Consider the following 17,333-nt stretch of genomic DNA (forward strand, 5'->3'; position numbering starts at 1 on the left):
TTTGTTCTTATACGTGAATTCAAACTTATGTGTAGGTTGTCTCTGTACTCTGCTTTTTATATATCCATCTGCTATGTCCTAAATATTCCCAGCTCCAAACCATCTGCTAATTCCCCCTGCCCAATGGGTTTGTATTGGTTGCTTGTTGCAGGGAATTGTGGGATATGATAGTGAGGGACCATCGGCATCACTGAGTCAATATGAGGCAGCAGCAGAACAAAATAATATTTCAATGTGTATGTTGTGATGTTCTGTCCACAAGTGCTCTAGACTGAATGTATACTAGACTCCTTGTCTGGGTTGTACAAAGTGCTATACTAATGATGTGACCATTTGACTTTTTCTATGCAATATGACATTTGTTTGGAAAACCAGACAGCAAGGCAGTGTCAGCAAGTAACCTTATAGATCAAGGATGAACGAGTACATCTAAGAGCCCAAAATGCCAAACAACTTCTTCACTGGTCATCTCTACAATGACAATGACCTAAGTCCCCACCTGCCTCTCATATAAATGGAACAAAAATATTTAATTTGCCTCTAACACACTTATCTACATTTTAAAAATCAGAAAACGTTCAGCCAGTTTAGGGCTTCTAGTGATAGACTGAAGGGGAAGTAGGAGACACAGAACAGGTAAGAGACTCAAAATCATGAACCACAAATCGTGGAGAACTATTATGAGCCAACATTTTATATATGCTATTTATGATGGGAATTAAGGAATGCTTGTTATTACAAACAATTAAAAGCAATGTTTTCAAGATATTCATAGTTTACTCCTAACTCCCCGCCACCCTTATTCCTTTAACCAACAATGGGGCTCATTTATAAACTTCGCGCAGGGCAGATTGGTTTGCAAAGTGAATATATTTGCCCTGTGCATGGTTACATTTATAAAGCTGAATAAGAGGGTTCAAACAGAATTGCGAATTTTTTTTTTCACAATGCAAATGTCTATAGGAGCTTTTTAAATATGTCACTATTCGCAAATTGCGAATATTTATGCGCACACTCTGCGACTCAATTATTCACACTGCGAATTCGCAAAAACCGGAAAGATGGGCAGAGCAGTGCAATATATTAGCGTTCAGGAAAAAACATGCGCAATACAACCATTTGCGAAAAATATGCGCTGCGCGAACTTTATAAATGACCCTCAATGTCTGTTCACAACAAGTACGACCCTTAAATAAGTTTGATTTCCCAACATACCTAACCAATTCATTTATATGTCCAGACCTACATGGCCTTTTCACAATTCCAGGTCTGTGGATAAAACCATAATGGGTATCTTGGATTGTAGAACTAACTGCAAATTCACAGTTACCATAATTTAAAGCAAAATAAGATTGACTTCAGGGCATTTAACGTATAGAACTGGTTTGAAGTGACATTACAATTCAAGGTCTTGACATTAGGGCTTCCATACCAATAGTAGGAATGGCTAGAGTGTTTAGCAGGGGTCAGGTGGGAAATAGAGGCTGAGGCACCAAACCAGCTACTGACACACATGCGGCTCTGTTTTGTGTAATAATCAAAATAAATATCTGATTCAGCCTAATACCAGCCACTTTGAGATTAAACATTGCCATAAAGTCTTGGAACCCTGACCGTTTCAGTAGGTCAAGGTAACGGTTAAGTCAAAAACGAAATATATGCAGCTCTGCTTTATCTTCTTACATTCCTAAGCACTCCCACACCCACCGGCTTCTTTCTGGACCCTGGTTTCCAGGCAGCCCACATTCCTTCTCTGCTTTCACTCCTCCTTCCTTGTAAGCAAATGCCAGGATTTTCATTCCTCTCTACTACAAGTTCGGAAGGCAGGTGCATTGTTCCTTGTTCTTCCAGTCTGTCCTATTCACCTGATTCTACCTTTTGGATTTCTAGATAAAGATGCTTTCAGACCATAAACGAGAACTAGAGCAACAACTGAGCACTATCATGGAGGAGAATGAGCAACTTCAGGGACTTGTGGAGGAACTGCACGACAAAGAGTTAAGCCTAAATCAGCAGAGTTTCGAGAAGAATCTACAGGTGAGTTGGATTAAGGGGCACTGTTTTAAAGGAGAAGTAAAGTCGTCTTGCACATGGGGGTACCAAATGTTAGGCACCCCCAAGTGATTGTATTTACTTGCCTAAAACCCCGGGCCGGTGCTCCTATCAGCAGAAAACTGCACCGGCCCGGGGGTTATGCCAGTGAGCACCACGGAGCAATACTTTTCCGGCTTCTTCTTTCTTCAAATTTCCCAGGGCAGATGCACGCGCAGTAAGCGAAATAGCCGACTTTTTAGGTAAAGTTCGGCTTTTCGTTCTACTGCGCATGTGCAGCCGCACGAAGAAAGGAAGACGGAAGAGAATCGCTCTGTGGTGCTCACTGGTATAACCCCGGCCGGTGTAGTTTTCTGCTGATAGGAGCACCGGCCCAGGGTTTCAGGTAAGTAAATAAAATCACTTGGGGGTGCCTAACATTTGGAACCCCCAAGTGCAAGATGAGTTTCCTTCTCCTTTAAATAGCAAGTGATACTGAGGGAAGGAAAGCACTGCTGGTAAGATTTTGAACTGAAAATTTATATATTTTTTGGTGTTTCTACTTTTTACTAAGAAATAAAAGTTACACGTTTTAGAACTAGTAGAATTTGGTTAATTGTGAATTTGGAAATTGTAAAAATAGCCACAGTGACTCTCGCAGTCACCACAGGTCTCCTAGTGATAGAATGGAAAGGAAAGTAGGAGACAGGAAGAACATGGAAGAGACTTAAAATCATAATGAATTAAAGTTAAAGGGAAACCACAAATATTTTAGATATTTATGATGGGAATTAAGTAATACTTATAATTACTATAGTTATTCTTAAGCATTTTCTAGCTATCGCTATAAAACTAAAATGTGTTTGCCACCACCTTTTCATGGTTCATGTTTCAGCTATTAAACTTTATTCTCTCTTTCTGCAAGATAAGAGAAAGTCAGCTGGAGTTGGAAGAACTGCGTCTTTCTTATCGGCAGCTTGAGGGGAAGCTGGAGGAGCTCCAAGAAGAGAAGAGCCTTCAGCACATGAACAGCACAAGCACCTCCCTTCTGTTTGAGATTGAGCAAAGTATAGAAGCAGAAGAACAGGAACAGGAAAGGGAGCAGGTATAGGACATACAAGATATTTTGGGAAACCTTTCCAATGCATTAGGCACTTAGGAATCCACCATTGCAATTTGTAATATCTCTTTTATGGCAAGACTGATATTTCATCTATGGCTACCTGTTACTAACTCCTCACTTTTATTTTTATATTCCTAGCTGAGATTGCAGCTCTGGGAAGCACATTGCCAGGTCCGATCTCTCTGCTGCCAGCTCAGAGGGAATGAGAGTGCCGATTCTGCCGTCTCCACTGACTCTTCCATGGATGAATCATCTGAAACCTCATCTGCTAAAGATGTGCCATCCGGTAGCCTACACACAGCCCTGAGTGAACTGAAGATCCTTATATTGAGCATCCTAGAAACCTGTGACTCTGCAGTAAGTATTGGTCAGAATGAAGCATGCACTATGTAGGGTAATCTCCACACCCTTAAGCCTTAGCTTTATCATGATCCATTTATCTGCTTCCGCTTTTTTTCTACAGGGCTCTATGTAACCCACCAGTTTTGTATCTAGGGATTAATTACTGCATGGTGTCAATTTTTATAGGGCTCAAGAAAATGTGAAGATGACGGTTTAGAGGAACAGATCAAACAAACCAGTGAGGACTCCAGGGCTTTACGGGATCTTCTACAGGGAGAACAAATCAGAATGAAACAAACATATGATGAACTGCAAGAGCTGCATAAACAGGTGAAATATTTCTGTTCAGATGTTTAAGTGACTTGTATTTATTAAAGCCTTGCTATAAACTGTGTTGGACAGCTGGGAGTTTGCATCTCAAATGAATAACTTTTAGTACTAGCAGCTTCTTACATTAAAATTATCAGCAGAGATTATTGGTTTTCATATGATATGTAATATCCTTCTGGGTCCCAAACAGAGACCAGTGTTTAGGGGCTGTTTTGTTTTTCATTATAAAGTCCTGCTGTAGAGCCGCCATTCATAAGTTATTCCTTTTGGCATTTAGTGCATATAATTAAAGCTCCAAACATACCCCCTTGGTATACAGTATTTGCATTTATGGAAATGATCCTGTTGCTTGTATCACTAACCTCTTTCTTGTATTTATTATTTGCTTTAATAGGTAACTATGCTCAGCGTTGAAATGACTGCACTCAAAGAAGAACGAGACCGTCTCCTAGTACTGACCCAGAATAATGAAACCCAAGAGCAGTTAATGAAGGCTATTAAGGACCGTGATGAAGCTATATCCAAGTAATTTCATTAAGTCTGCTGAACTGCTGTTTATGTTTGAAACTATTTAAAGGGGAAGGAAAGTTGTTTACCACTTGGGGGTGCCAAATGTTAGGATGTATTAGGATAAATGTATTTACTTACCTGAAACCCCGGGCCAGTGCTCCTATCAGCAAAAAAGTGCGCCGGCCTGGGATTATTCCAGCGAGAACCACGGAGCGCTCCTCTTCCGGCTTCTTCTTTCTTCTCGCAACTGCGCATGCACATTAGAGTGAAAAGCTGAACTTTAACTAAAAAGCCGGCTTTTTCATTCTACTGCGCATGCGTCTGCCCCAGGAAATTGAAGAAAGAAGAAGCCAGAAGAGAAGCACTCCATGGTGCTCGCTGGAATAACGACTTTCCTTCTCCTTTAAAGGGGTAGTTCACCTTAAAATTAACTTTTTGTATGATGTAGACATTAATATTCTAAGGCAATTTGCAATTGGTCTTTATTATTTTTGTGTTTTTTTCCAAATTATTTAGCCTTTAGCTTATCATCTGGTTGCTAGGGTCTTGTTTACCCTAGCGTCAAGGCAGTGGTTTCAATGAGAAACGGGAAAATGAACAGGAAGATAAATAATAAAATGTAAGAAATGCATTGTAGCCTAACAGAGGGATCATTTCTTTTTTTTTTTTGGCTCAGTGACGCATTTGAAAGCTGAAAAGAGGCAGCAGAGGAAGGCAAATAATTAACTATTAAAATAAATATGAAATATTAAATTATATATTAATCTTTAAAAAATAAAGTAGCTAAAAATAGTTAATTCTGTAACATACTAAAAGTTAACGTAAAGGGATGGTTCACCTTCAAACAACTAGTTGTTTTCAGATAGATCACCAGAAATAACGACTTTTTCCAATGACTTTCTTTCACTTTTCTATGTGTGACCGTTTTGTAACAGTTTAGAGTCTGCACCTGAATTACTGAGCTGCCAGACTCAAACACCACAGACACGAACATTCACCTTTAAACTTAGATTTTGGAAAAACAGTAAAAAATAAATTATGGAAAGTAATTGAAAAAAGTCTTTATTTCTGGGGAAAACAACTGAATTGAAAAAAGTGTTCGGAAGGTGAACAACCCCTTTAAGGGTGAACCACCGTTTAACTACTTGCTTAAAAAGGATCTAAACAATATACTTATGCTGACTTAATGAGAACTTGCAATTTACATTGATTACTTTAAGTAGTTTCTGAGATATTGAGAATTCTACACAGGGTTATACTGCTGGACAGGCTTCAGCCCAGTGACCATGTTGTCTATGTACTTCCTGGATTCTGCTGAGATTCAGCTGACACTCCTTTAAGCCCAAAGCATGATTACAGGTATTATCTGGAATGCTGGGGACCTGGAGTTTGCCAGATAAGGGGTATTTTCATAATGTTGACCTCCATGCCTTATGCCTACTTATAAAAACCTCTGAAACTTTAATTAAACCCAATAGGATTGTTTTGGGATCAAGTACAAGATTCTGTTTAATTATTACAGAGAAAAAAAGGAAATCCTTTTCAATTATTTCAAATTATTTGATTAAAATTGAAGGAGAAGTCCTTACCATACATTTGGATCTGTCTGGATAACTGGTTTCAGGAGAATGTATCCCATATTAGTAGTCTAGTAGTACAAATATCTCAGAAACTGCTACAGATGTCACTGTATATTTAAACCTCTTAGGTATTTGGATGTTGTTGCTGTGGAAATGACACTATGCTTATTGATCTTAGGAAATCTGTTACATTTATGATGTCTTTGCATGCTGATTTTCATTTAGTTTTTACTTTGGCCCATGGTTTCTTTATTAGGAAGACTGCGGTGGAACTGGAACTGGCTAAATGTAGAATTGATCTGATGTCCTTGAACACTCAGCTATTAGATGCCATTCAGCAAAAACTGAATTTGTCACAGCAGCTGGAGGCATGGCAGGTAAGAAATTATATGGTACAAATGTGTGGAAAGTGGGAGTAGGATATAAATAGTCTGTAATTCTACTGATCAAAATGCAAAGAAAAACACTTTTTTGTAAGATGTTATAAGATGTTTGAGTTATTCTCCTTTTTTGCTTATGCACCGGTCAGGTCTGTACAAATGATTCTTGTGCTTCCTTAATTTGCAAATTGATCTGTACCTCAGGATTTCTATTAGATTGAGAATCAGGGATTTCATGGACATCCAGTCTTACTTTGGCTTTGTGTATGGGATCTTTGTCCAGCAGAAAGAGGAACTTTTGGTTTTTTAGTAGACCAATCGGTTTTTTTTGCAGCATTTCCCTGTATTTTGAGCCATTCATCCTTCCCTCTGTTTTGATTTGTAGACACAATTAGGGGAGCACCAAAGAAGCCGGTTTAAAATGGTAAAAAAGTGAAATTTATTTGAAGCACATTAAAATGTCCAAAATTATAGCAGCATACCAAAAAACTAAGCTGCCCACTTGACGTGGCGTTTCGTGGCCCCCAGCCACTTCATCAGAAGCTATCGGCAGCATACCTCCACCTCCCTTAAAAGAGCACAACCCCCACCCACCATGCTCACCATTAACCCCATGAGTTAAAAAACATATTGTACTAAACGCAAGCCAAAGTGCCCAGACCGATATATATGTATATAAAAAAATATATTTGTTCTCTCCCATTATTCCAGCATAATACCTCATGTGACCAATGCCCAAATATTGCAGCTACTCACGTGAAATATTACATTTATGCATTAGCCCCATATCTACTTAAAAGTCGCAATATTGTCTCTATATCCCAAGTGTGATTAGAACTTGCAACATTGTCCCTCTATCACAGGGGTCCCCAACCTTTTACACCTGTGAGTCACATTCAAATGTTAAAAGATTTGGGGAGCAATACAAACATGAAAAATGTTCATGGGGTGCAAAATAAGGGCTGTGATCGGCTATTAGGTAGCCCCTATGTGGACTGGCAGCCTACAGGAGGGTCTGGTTGGCAGTACACCTATTTTTTATGCAACCAAAACTTGCCTCCAAGCCAAAAATTCAAAAAATAACACCTGCTTGGAGGCCACTGGGAGCAACAACTAAGGGGTCGGAGAGCAACATGTTGCTCATGAGCCACTGGTTGGGGATCACTGATCTATCACATCCCTGCTAAAATGTAGCATTGATACCCATAAGTCATAATGATGGTATACATAATACAATAGGGAAGAAAGGAAGGAGAAAGTTCAAAGTAATCACTCCCAACAAAACCACAACAATACAAAAAACCTTTTCAATAAAAACATGATATCTCCCATTGTCGATTCATACCCCCATGTACTTCTATAATTTTCAACTGATGAATCCAATACGCTTCTCTGAGCATTAGTCTTCTATTAAAATCTTTTCTCCTTACATCCCATTTCGGCTCATCTATAACCTGGAATTGTATGTTAATTACTCCTTCATGTTTTCCTGAATATGCCTAGCCACTGCAGATTTAAAATCTTTCCTTCCTAAGGCTGAGATGTGTAACCCTACTCTCCTCAAAGTCTTTCCAACATATTGGGAACCACATGCACATGTCACCAAGTATACCACACCCCTTGATGTGCAATGAAAATATCTATTGATCACATAGGTCTTCTCAGTACTGGTGGCTCTAAATTCTTTTGATACATTCAAAAATTGGCATGATTTACACCTCGATCTACCACACTTGTAATTGCCTTTGTGTCTTAACCAGCATTTGGCCACTCCCAAGTTCCTGGATGTATATAGACTCCTAGATACCCATGATGCCAGGCATTAAAAACAAAAGATGGTCGCGTGTCAAGGACCTTGGCTAACATGGGGTCCTGGAGTAGCACTCCCCAATATCTCCTAAGGGTCAGGCCACACTGGGCGTTTTGGGGAGATTTGGTCGCCTGGCAACTAATCGCCTCGTTTTTGCCAATCTCCCCAAACAACTTCCCTCACTCTGCGGCTGCTAAAATGAAAAAACGCCGGCGCTAATCACACACGGCGACTTCAGAAAACGAATCGCTGCATGTGATTAACACCGGTGTTTTTTCATTTTAGCAGCCGCAGAGTGAGGGAAGGCGTTTGGGGAGAAAACTCGCCAGGCGACCAAATCTTCCCAAAATGCCCAGTGTGGCCTGACCCTAACACTGCATCGGATAGACCATGCCTCCTTACCATACGTTGTACAAAACCGTACAGGGGAGTTTTTATGTCCCTCTGCCTTAGCTACTTCCTTCTGTTTACTAATCTTCTTAGTGGACAATAGAGTCGTCCTATCCATGGCTACTAGTGATGTTTGGGCCGACCCGATACCCGCAGGTTGGGTGGGTTTGGGTCAACCTCGCAGTGCCCCTCGCGGGCGGGTGCGGGTTGAGCTTTTCTCCTCTCCCCGTCCGCCACCTTCAAATGCCGGCATCCGACTTCCGGGTTCCGGTTTTATAGTCTTGTGTCTGGTCGCCCCGCCCCTTTTGTGACATCATTGTGATGTCATCGGCGGGGCGGGTCTATAAAAGAACCCCCGGAAGCGGGTGCGGGCGGGCGCAGGTCGTAGCTGCGGGTTAGGGTCAGGTCAGGGAAACCCTGACCCCCACATCACTAATGGTTACTGCTTTCTCATAAGCCGATCTTATAACACTTACGTCATAGCCCCTCTCGATAAACTGGTCCCATAACTGCATAGCTTGGGAATGAAAATCATCCCAGGAGGAACAGATCCTCCTTAGCCGTATGAACTATCCAAATGGGACCCCTCTCAGGCAGCTCGATGGATGAGCACTCGTAGAATGTAGTAGAGTATTACGAGTAATAGGTTTCCTATAGAGATCTGCCACCTGAGTCAAGGATGCAAAGGCAAAAAAAATAAAAAATCACATTTCCTGCTTCTCTACTTAAAAAACATACTTAATCCTTACTTCCAGCTAATCAAACTGTTCATGTAATCACCATAGCATTTGCACCTATTACTTTACACAAAAATTGCCAGCTTTGCGTTCTATTATAAGGTAATGGGGTTCTCCTCTGGTCTTCACCACCTATTAAAGGACCAGTAACAGCAAAAAATATGTAAAATTTCGTTAGTATGGTACTTTTGTACACCAACACCAACACATATTAAACCAACATACACCAACACATATTAAACGTTAAAATTGCTAAGTCTCTAAGTCTATTTAGAAATAGCTTACTGAAACTCCGCTTTCGCTCCTTTTCAGAAAAGGCAATTGGCAATCCATTGTGTGGCGCTCCATTTCTTCTCCCTGCCTTCCTAATAGGAGATAGCCAGGGAGGAGAAATAGAGCGCCGCACAATGGATCATCGCCCTGTTGCTGTTTCTGAAGAGAAGCGCAAGCAGAGTTTCGGTAAGCATCTTTCTTTCGTTGCATACTAACAAATTATGTTTAGAAAATTTTTGCTGTTACAGGCCCTTTAACTAAGTAGTCAAAAGGGTCTTGTTGACCTGCACATCACTACTTGGCGTCTATTTAAAGGCAGTGAGCATGCGTCACAACATTCATCAATGTGTGCATGCATCGAAACATGCACATGCAGCAAAATATGAGAACGCTGCATCTCCGCGTGAACGCAATCGCATCTCTGCAAGAGAGTGACGGTTTTATCAGCTTTGGTGTGGATGAGCAGAGCCAGAGGCGATGTACCTGAACTAGAGAGATCACTCCTGACACAGGGGACTAAAGGGAACAGTCCTCTGGCCAACTAACTGCAACATCTCGGTGCAGCAGGCAGGAAGGTGGATTTTGTGAAGACGGCTGTTTTCCTGCTTTAAAGAGGGTGGCATCCAATGATCCAATGATGGGTGCTGAAGGTGAACACCTACCTAGCAATGAATATCCGTACTGCTGATCGAAGAAATGATCCTCTGAATGAAAAATCTCAGGACCCAATGTGTTTCCAATCAGCTGAATGAAAAACATTTGTTTAGAGAAATATTTTTGTCCCTTTGAAAGAAGTTTGTTTTTTAAATAATACTCCACATTTACTGGAAAGCAGTGATCTCATTTAATTTTCACTTATTTTGCACCTTTCTTTGAAGTTCAAATATATCCGTTATCCATTTGGAAAAAAAAACGGAGCCATCAAGCAGCTGCAAGGAAGGATAACTGCCTGAAAGGCCAGCGGGCTCTATAGCTAGCAGCAATGTTAAAGGCAGACATGAGAGCGCATACAATAAAGAGAAGCACACTCTGCATTCTCTCGCATGGCTTCAATCCCACAGACACATAAAAGACTGTCATAGAGTGAAATATAAGAACCTCTCCATGATAGAGACATTCATTAGAGACTCGCATAATGGAAAAGGCAAATAGAAACATAAATGTGTCAACTCAACATTTGCCTCTTGTCTAGAGAAGATGAGAGGAACATCAGTCAAATGACTAGACCTGTTAATATTGTAATATTAATCACGTGCTTCTTGAAAGAGGACACTGAGTGAGAGAAGAGCAGTTTCCCTGTAATACCATCATTAAGTCGTTACACATAAACACTAATGGCACCTGCCTACCTGCAACTGCACCACGTGGCAATGACTACTAAGATCGACTCTGAGACACAGGTGTCCCACAAACAGGCTTTTTAGCCAGTGTGGGCGGGTTTGTTCCTTGACCAGTGTACCCCAAAGAGTTGTGAGGTCCATTTTTATTACAATTTTACCATCCAGGGCATCACCATACAAAGGTGTATCCAGTAAGAATATACTGTAGCACAACAAGTTGATCAGGACCGGGTGCTTCTGCTGCAATGCCACATTGAGTTTTTTTCCATCAAGAAAGAGAATCTTTGGCATATTTTGCAATAGATCTTTTTTTTTTTTTTGGTTACCGATGTGGATAGAATTCTATTTTTTCTTTTGGTGCAATGTTATATGAGATAATCAAATGAATAATATCCTGCTAGTATTTTGCATCAAAACTCATGGAATAACAAACCAACCTGTAAATAACCACACAGATGTGTAGACAGAGGTTTTCTGGTGCACTTAGAGCACAAATACCTTCCCCAGAAAGCCAGTATAGGTGACAGTGTGTACTGATGGATAACACAGCAGTGCAGGAGACAGTGTGTACTGATGGATAACACAGCAGTGCAGGAGACAGTGTGTACTGATGGATAACACAGCAGTGCAGGAGACAGTGTGTACTGATGGATAACACAGCAGTGCAGGAGACAGTGTGTACTGATGGATAACACAGCAGTGCAGGAGACAGTGTGTACTGATGGATAACACAGCAGTGCAGGAGACAGTGTGTACTGATGGATAACACAGTAGTGCAGGAGACAGTGTGTACTGATGGATAACACAGCAGTGCAGGAGACAGTGTGTACTGATGGATAACACAGTAGTTCAGGAGACAGTGTGTACTGATGGATAACACAGTAGTTCAGGAGACAGTGTGTACTGATGGATAACACAGCAGTGCAGGAGACAGTGGGGGTCATTTATCAACACTGGGCAAATTTGCCCATGGGCAGTAACCCATGGCAACCAATCAGATTGCTGCATTCATTGTTCTACTTGCAGCTGGCTTTAAAAAGCTAATCACTGATTCGTTACTAAAGGTAACTGCCCATGGGCAAATTTGCCCAGTGTTGATAAATGAGCCCGTGTGTACTGATGGATAACACAGTAGTGCAGGAGACAGTGTGTACTGGTGGATAACACAGCAGTGTAGGTGACAGTGTAATGATGGATAACATAGCAGTGCAGGAGACCGTGTGTAATGATGGATAACACAGCAGTGCAGGTGATGGTGTGTACCGATGGATAACATAACATAGCAGTGCAGGTGCATTTTGGGAACTTGCCTGGGAAACGTCAGAGTTCATTATGGTGCTGGCTTTCCTGACTCTATGGGAAAACAAGTCTCCAGTTACCGTCCAAACTCAGAGATGGCAAATACTATTGTTGCAAAAGTATTTTTTCCTGTTCTTAATGTCACATGTTTGTGATCTTCTCTCCAAACTATAAGATCTTCATGTCTTTTTTTGTCTCCGGGATCTAGTTTGCCTCCTCAGGGCTTTTTACTATCTGGCTGCTTTGGTTTCTGATATAATGGTCTATCTCAGTTCCAGTACTGGCAACTTTAGTCATACACCCCTCCTGCCTTAGAGGTGAGAATCTGTATTTCCACCATCACATCAGCTTTCCACCTCCAGGAATGACTTCTCTCTCACTGTCACATCTCTCTTACTCCAATGGCTCACTCACTTTCTGCATTTTGCCTTACACTTAAATCCCATCTACATTCACGTTTTGTGCATTGCATGAACTTGTCATGTGGCATGCCTGAATTACCAAGTCCTCTTCTATCCAACATTGTCTTTGTGTAAAGGACAGAAATTCCAATATATTGTGTGTGTGCCGTATATATCACACGGAGGGCTGTCTATCCAAACCATGATAGTTGCTTTAAATCCAATTCAGAGATGCAGTTGCATAGATGTTCCTCAATAAGCTAGGTATAATTTTAGATGGCACCAGAAGATCCCAAAAATCCAAAATGGTACCATCTCATGAAACCTTTCCGTGCAGTGTAAGTATGAGCAATTCTAAACATTTTTAAGTTTTCATATAGTCGTGTTCTATATTAAACTAAGGGGGAAGGTCATCTCCCATTTACTCCATTATAATGAAATAACTTGAATTTTTAAAATTATCTCCTTTTTTCTCTAATAATAAAACCGTGTCATGTACTTGATGGCAACTACGCTGCATGAATCCATTTCTGATGATTTTATTTAATGTTTAAATGAGTTTTAGCAGACATAAGGTATAAAGATCCAAATAATGGAAAGACCCTTTATCCAAAATAAACCCGTCTCCAGTATTCTGGATAATGATCCATCACATGTAATTATGAGCTATAATGTTTATGCGATAACATTTTATAAGCGGATAGGTGCCTGCCGTCTTGTAATATTTTGACCACAACATTGTTTATATCTAATTATGCATTTTAACCAAATGAAATTGGCAGTTTAGTGGCTGAATGAATTTTATACATAAATGGGTACTTTTCTGTATAGTTGCATGTGTGTTAATGTAGTTGCCTCCATGACAGCTGATGTACCTAAACCGTTCCAAAGCCATTTGTGCTGTTAGAGTACAATAGATTTAACCCTTTTCAGTGCAAACTCATTTGTCGTGGAGAAGACAAGCTACTGTGGGTCAGACTCCTTCAGCCTGCATGGTTTTACAAACTGCACAGTTGCCTCTGGGCTGAGTTTACCAGATCATGTACAACTATTGGGGTCAACTATAAGGGCTGTACCAATAGGCCCCAGCAATTGCCTTTTATTAGCAGTGTGAGTGTTCCCTGTTGGTCTGCTAACCTTACCCATGACACTTAATGTTGCCAATCACTGAGCAGAAAGCCTGCCCTGATTGTAAATATCTATCATGGAGGCACCCACATATCATATGCTCTGATGCTGAATCAAGAATGTTTATTCCCATGCATTTAACTAGACAGAAACATTGATATGGATGATACAAAACAAGAATTCATTTTTAGGGGTTAGTTCTCCTTTAAAGGGGTAGTTTATGGTTGGATTCATTTTACATGTAGATATTCTGGCCTGCAGTTGGTCCTCATTTCTTATGGTTTTGAATTATTTAGCTTTTTCTTTTGCACCTTTCCATTTCAGCAGCTATCTGAATCCTAGGGACTAGCAACCAGTGGTTTGAATGAAAGACTGGAATATGAATAGCAGAGGCCTGAATATAAAGTAACAATAACAAATTGTAGCTACACATTTTTGGCCCTAGGGCTAAGCAACACCCAACAAATCTTTCAAGGCCCCCATACACGGCCCGATAAAAGATGCCGTCAAACCGAGTCGGCAGATTATTGGCCCGTGTGTGGGGCCATCTGACAGGCTTCCCCTATCTCAATCAGGCAGGTTAAAAAATTCCGCCGCATCTGTGCGTTTGGGGTCCGCCCGTATCGGATCCATTATGATCCGATAGTTGGGCCCTAGGGCTCACGATTGGATCAGCCAGATATCGCCCACTCCAAACGAGCAGATCTCTACGTCTATGGCCACCTTTAAAATTGCAAGCTGGAAAGAGGCAGGTAAAGATGATAAAAACGGAGGGCCCATTTAAAAGTTGCTGAGAATTCTATAAGATCCGTAAGGTGAATTAGCCTCTGTGCAGTAGTCAATACCTGCACATAAACTATGATTACAGAATAACCAGTAAATCATTTCAGTACTTTTGTTGGACATTAATGATGTCGGAATATCAGCATTGCTTGTCTAATGGGTGCAGCACTGTGGCCTAAATCGTATTTGCACCCAAGGCTGTACTTGGCCCACTGGCCTGTCTGTTTACTCCCACCCTCTAGCTCAACAAACCCTCACCAGTGTATGATCTGCAAGGGCCTGACCTGCTCTAAACTTCTGCTTTGCACTCCACCCCTATATCCCGTTGCACCCAAGCCTCTCCATCTTATCCCTACCTTCAACCCAGTAATGGAAAGTCATGAGATCTGTTTAATAACAGTGGCCAGCAGGGGAGATGAATGTTTTACTGTATATAATACACTCCATTCTTTTATAGTAATGATTCAGAGGTCCAGAAATATTACAGGTACAGTTCTACCCCTTGCTAAAGGAACAGCAACACCAAACGATGAAAGTGTTTAAAGTATTTAAAATATAATGTACCGTTGCCCCACACTTAAAGGGGTTGTTCACCTTTAAATTGACTTTTAGTATGACGTAGAGCATGATATTTTGAGACTATTTGCAAATGGGTTTTATTTTTTATCATTGGTGGGTTTTTTCTTCATTATTTTGCTTTTTTATTCAGCAGCTCTCCAGTTTGCAGTTTCAACAATCTGGTTGCTAGAGTCCAAATTACCCTAGCAACCATGCACTGATTTGAATAAGAGACTGGAATAGGACAGGCCTGAATAGAAAGAAGAAGAATAATAACAATAGATGTGTAGCCTTACAGGGCATTCGTTTTTTTGGTTGGGGTCAGTGACTCCCATTTGAAAGCTGGAAAGAGTCACAAGAAGAATGCAAATAATTCAAAAATTATAAAAAAGAAAAAATGAAGACCAATTGAAAAGTTACTTAGAAATAGCCATTCTATAACATGGTAAAAGTAAACTTAAGGTGAACCACCCCTCTAATACACCTAATAAGCTGCTGTGTGGCCATGGGGGCACTCTGTAGTATACAATGGAATTTTACAGAGCTTTTCTGTTATGTATCCTGTGCTTGAATGACTTTAAATTAGGGTTGTTTCACTTATAGGATTTGTGCACCTTTAAATTTTTAGTTTGATACTCGGACCATTTGCAACAGATTTTCATTTTTTATTTGTGGTTTGAGTATTTAGCTTTTTATTCAGCAGCTCTCCAGTTTGCAGTTTAAGCAATCTGGTTGCTAGAGTCCAAATTATCCTGGCAACCATGCACTGATTTGAATAAGAGACAGAATATGAATAGAAAAAATCCCTGAATAGAAAGATGCGCAATTAAAAGTAGCAATAAATATAGCTTTAAAGAGCATTTGCTTTTTTTTTTTTTTTTTTAGATGGGGCCAGTGACCCACAATTGAAAGCTGGTTAGAGGAAAAAGGCAAATAATTTAAAAACTATAAAAAAATAAATAAAAGACAAAACGAAGGTCAAATGAAAAGTTTCTTCGAACCAGCCATTCTAGGACAGTCTATTGCTTATTTACACATATTGGGAATGTTTGATAAGTATTTGTTGTTGATGGTTGTGGTGGAAATGAATAATACCCAGCGAACCCTTCTCCCCTCTGGACTGGTATTTGTTGTCTTATTGTACCGTGAAGAATAAGGAGGATTTTTTTAATTGTCAAGTAGCAGGACTATCTCTGTTTAATAAGCTGTATTTTGTTCTTTCCCTGATAGGCTTTATTCCTAATGCTTGTCACTGGTTTTTTTTTTTTCTCCCTCTTTGGAACAGGATGACATGCACAGAGTCATTGACCAGCAATTGATGGACAAACATCAGAAGGAATGGAGCCAACCTGCATATTCCTTCTCCAACAGCCACCGTGTAAAACAATGCAGCAAGGCTGTCTCTATGAAGCATGCAGAACGGCCAGGAGAGGAGTCCATTGGGGCAGAAGGGAGGAGCCTCTTCTCCTTTCTAAAGAAAACGAAGTGTTAAAGCCTTTTTCTGAATTAGGAGAAAGGCAGATCTTGATTGGTCCTCGTGCTGCTTTCGCAGCAATGAAAATGAATAGCTAAGAGCTGCCTGTGCTGCTTTTATACTCCTGGAGAAAAAGGATGATGGTGTTCTACGCCTTTCCTGGAAGTGCAATAACATAGTAATGCTGATGGGATATTGACAGGTGAATGCTGTATCTTATAGCAGCGGAATGGGAATTTGATGCTGAGAATGGCAATGTTGTTATGTTAGATGTATCGGATGCTGGGGGAGCATCGCATTGAGCTAAAAGCTGGATGCAGATATCTACTAGAATATGATGTGGTTTCACACACCCCTCAAGTATTAGCATTTTGTTCCAATTTCATGTATTTTCTATATGTGAGATCAAAATGCTTTTGTTCAGAGGATTCTCTCCTTTGTGAATATTTTGCACTTTGCGATTCCTGTTTCTAGTCACGGCTTCCTTTGTTACACTAGCAGCAGAAATTCCAGGTTAATTCCAGGTTAAACAAATGTCCCAAGCTGCTTGGGTTGCAGGGAACAGAGTCCTACCTCTGGTCTTCCAGACAGAGCACAGTGGAACCATAACAACCTGTTCCTTCCAGTCCCTGTACTGACAAATGCTCTGTGTATATAGACATTTTCTAATGAATACAGATGTTTTCTAATATATATATCGAAAAAAGTCATATTTTAGTACAGATTATGCTTTCTATTGTAAAGTCACTGAAATAAAATATTTCTATAAATTCCCAGCTCTCTCTTTGACTTATTGCACAAACCAATAGTTTGATGCTATACGTATACAATGCTCACAATTGTT

General features: G+C 40.4%; 1 protein-coding gene across 3 annotated transcripts in view; it reads left to right on the forward strand.

The window, feature by feature from the left end:
• The window catches only part of bicdl1.S (BICD family like cargo adaptor 1 S homeolog), a 47,731-nt gene extending 30,480 nt beyond the window's left edge, over positions 1 to 17,251 (forward strand). For 2 of the 3 annotated variants that reach the window (XM_041580272.1, XM_018244056.2), the window contains 7 exons: positions 1,891 to 2,037; positions 2,957 to 3,136; positions 3,293 to 3,511; positions 3,683 to 3,826; positions 4,221 to 4,351; positions 6,173 to 6,293; positions 16,301 to 17,251. In XM_041580272.1, the coding sequence (XP_041436206.1) occupies positions 1,891 to 2,037; positions 2,957 to 3,136; positions 3,293 to 3,511; positions 3,683 to 3,826; positions 4,221 to 4,351; positions 6,173 to 6,293; positions 16,301 to 16,507 (1,149 nt within the window). In that variant the 3' untranslated portion in view covers positions 16,508 to 17,251. Of the gene's footprint in view, positions 1 to 1,890; positions 2,038 to 2,956; positions 3,137 to 3,292; positions 3,512 to 3,682; positions 3,827 to 4,220; positions 4,352 to 6,172; positions 6,294 to 12,353; positions 12,463 to 16,300 lie in introns of all 3 variants that reach the window. The other variant, XR_005965062.1, reaches the window with a different exon arrangement.
• The last annotated feature ends 82 nt before the right edge of the window (positions 17,252 to 17,333 follow it).

Source organism: Xenopus laevis, chromosome 1S (genome assembly GCF_017654675.1).
Source record: "Xenopus laevis strain J_2021 chromosome 1S, Xenopus_laevis_v10.1, whole genome shotgun sequence".
Lineage (NCBI taxonomy): Eukaryota > Metazoa > Chordata > Amphibia > Anura > Pipidae > Xenopus > Xenopus laevis.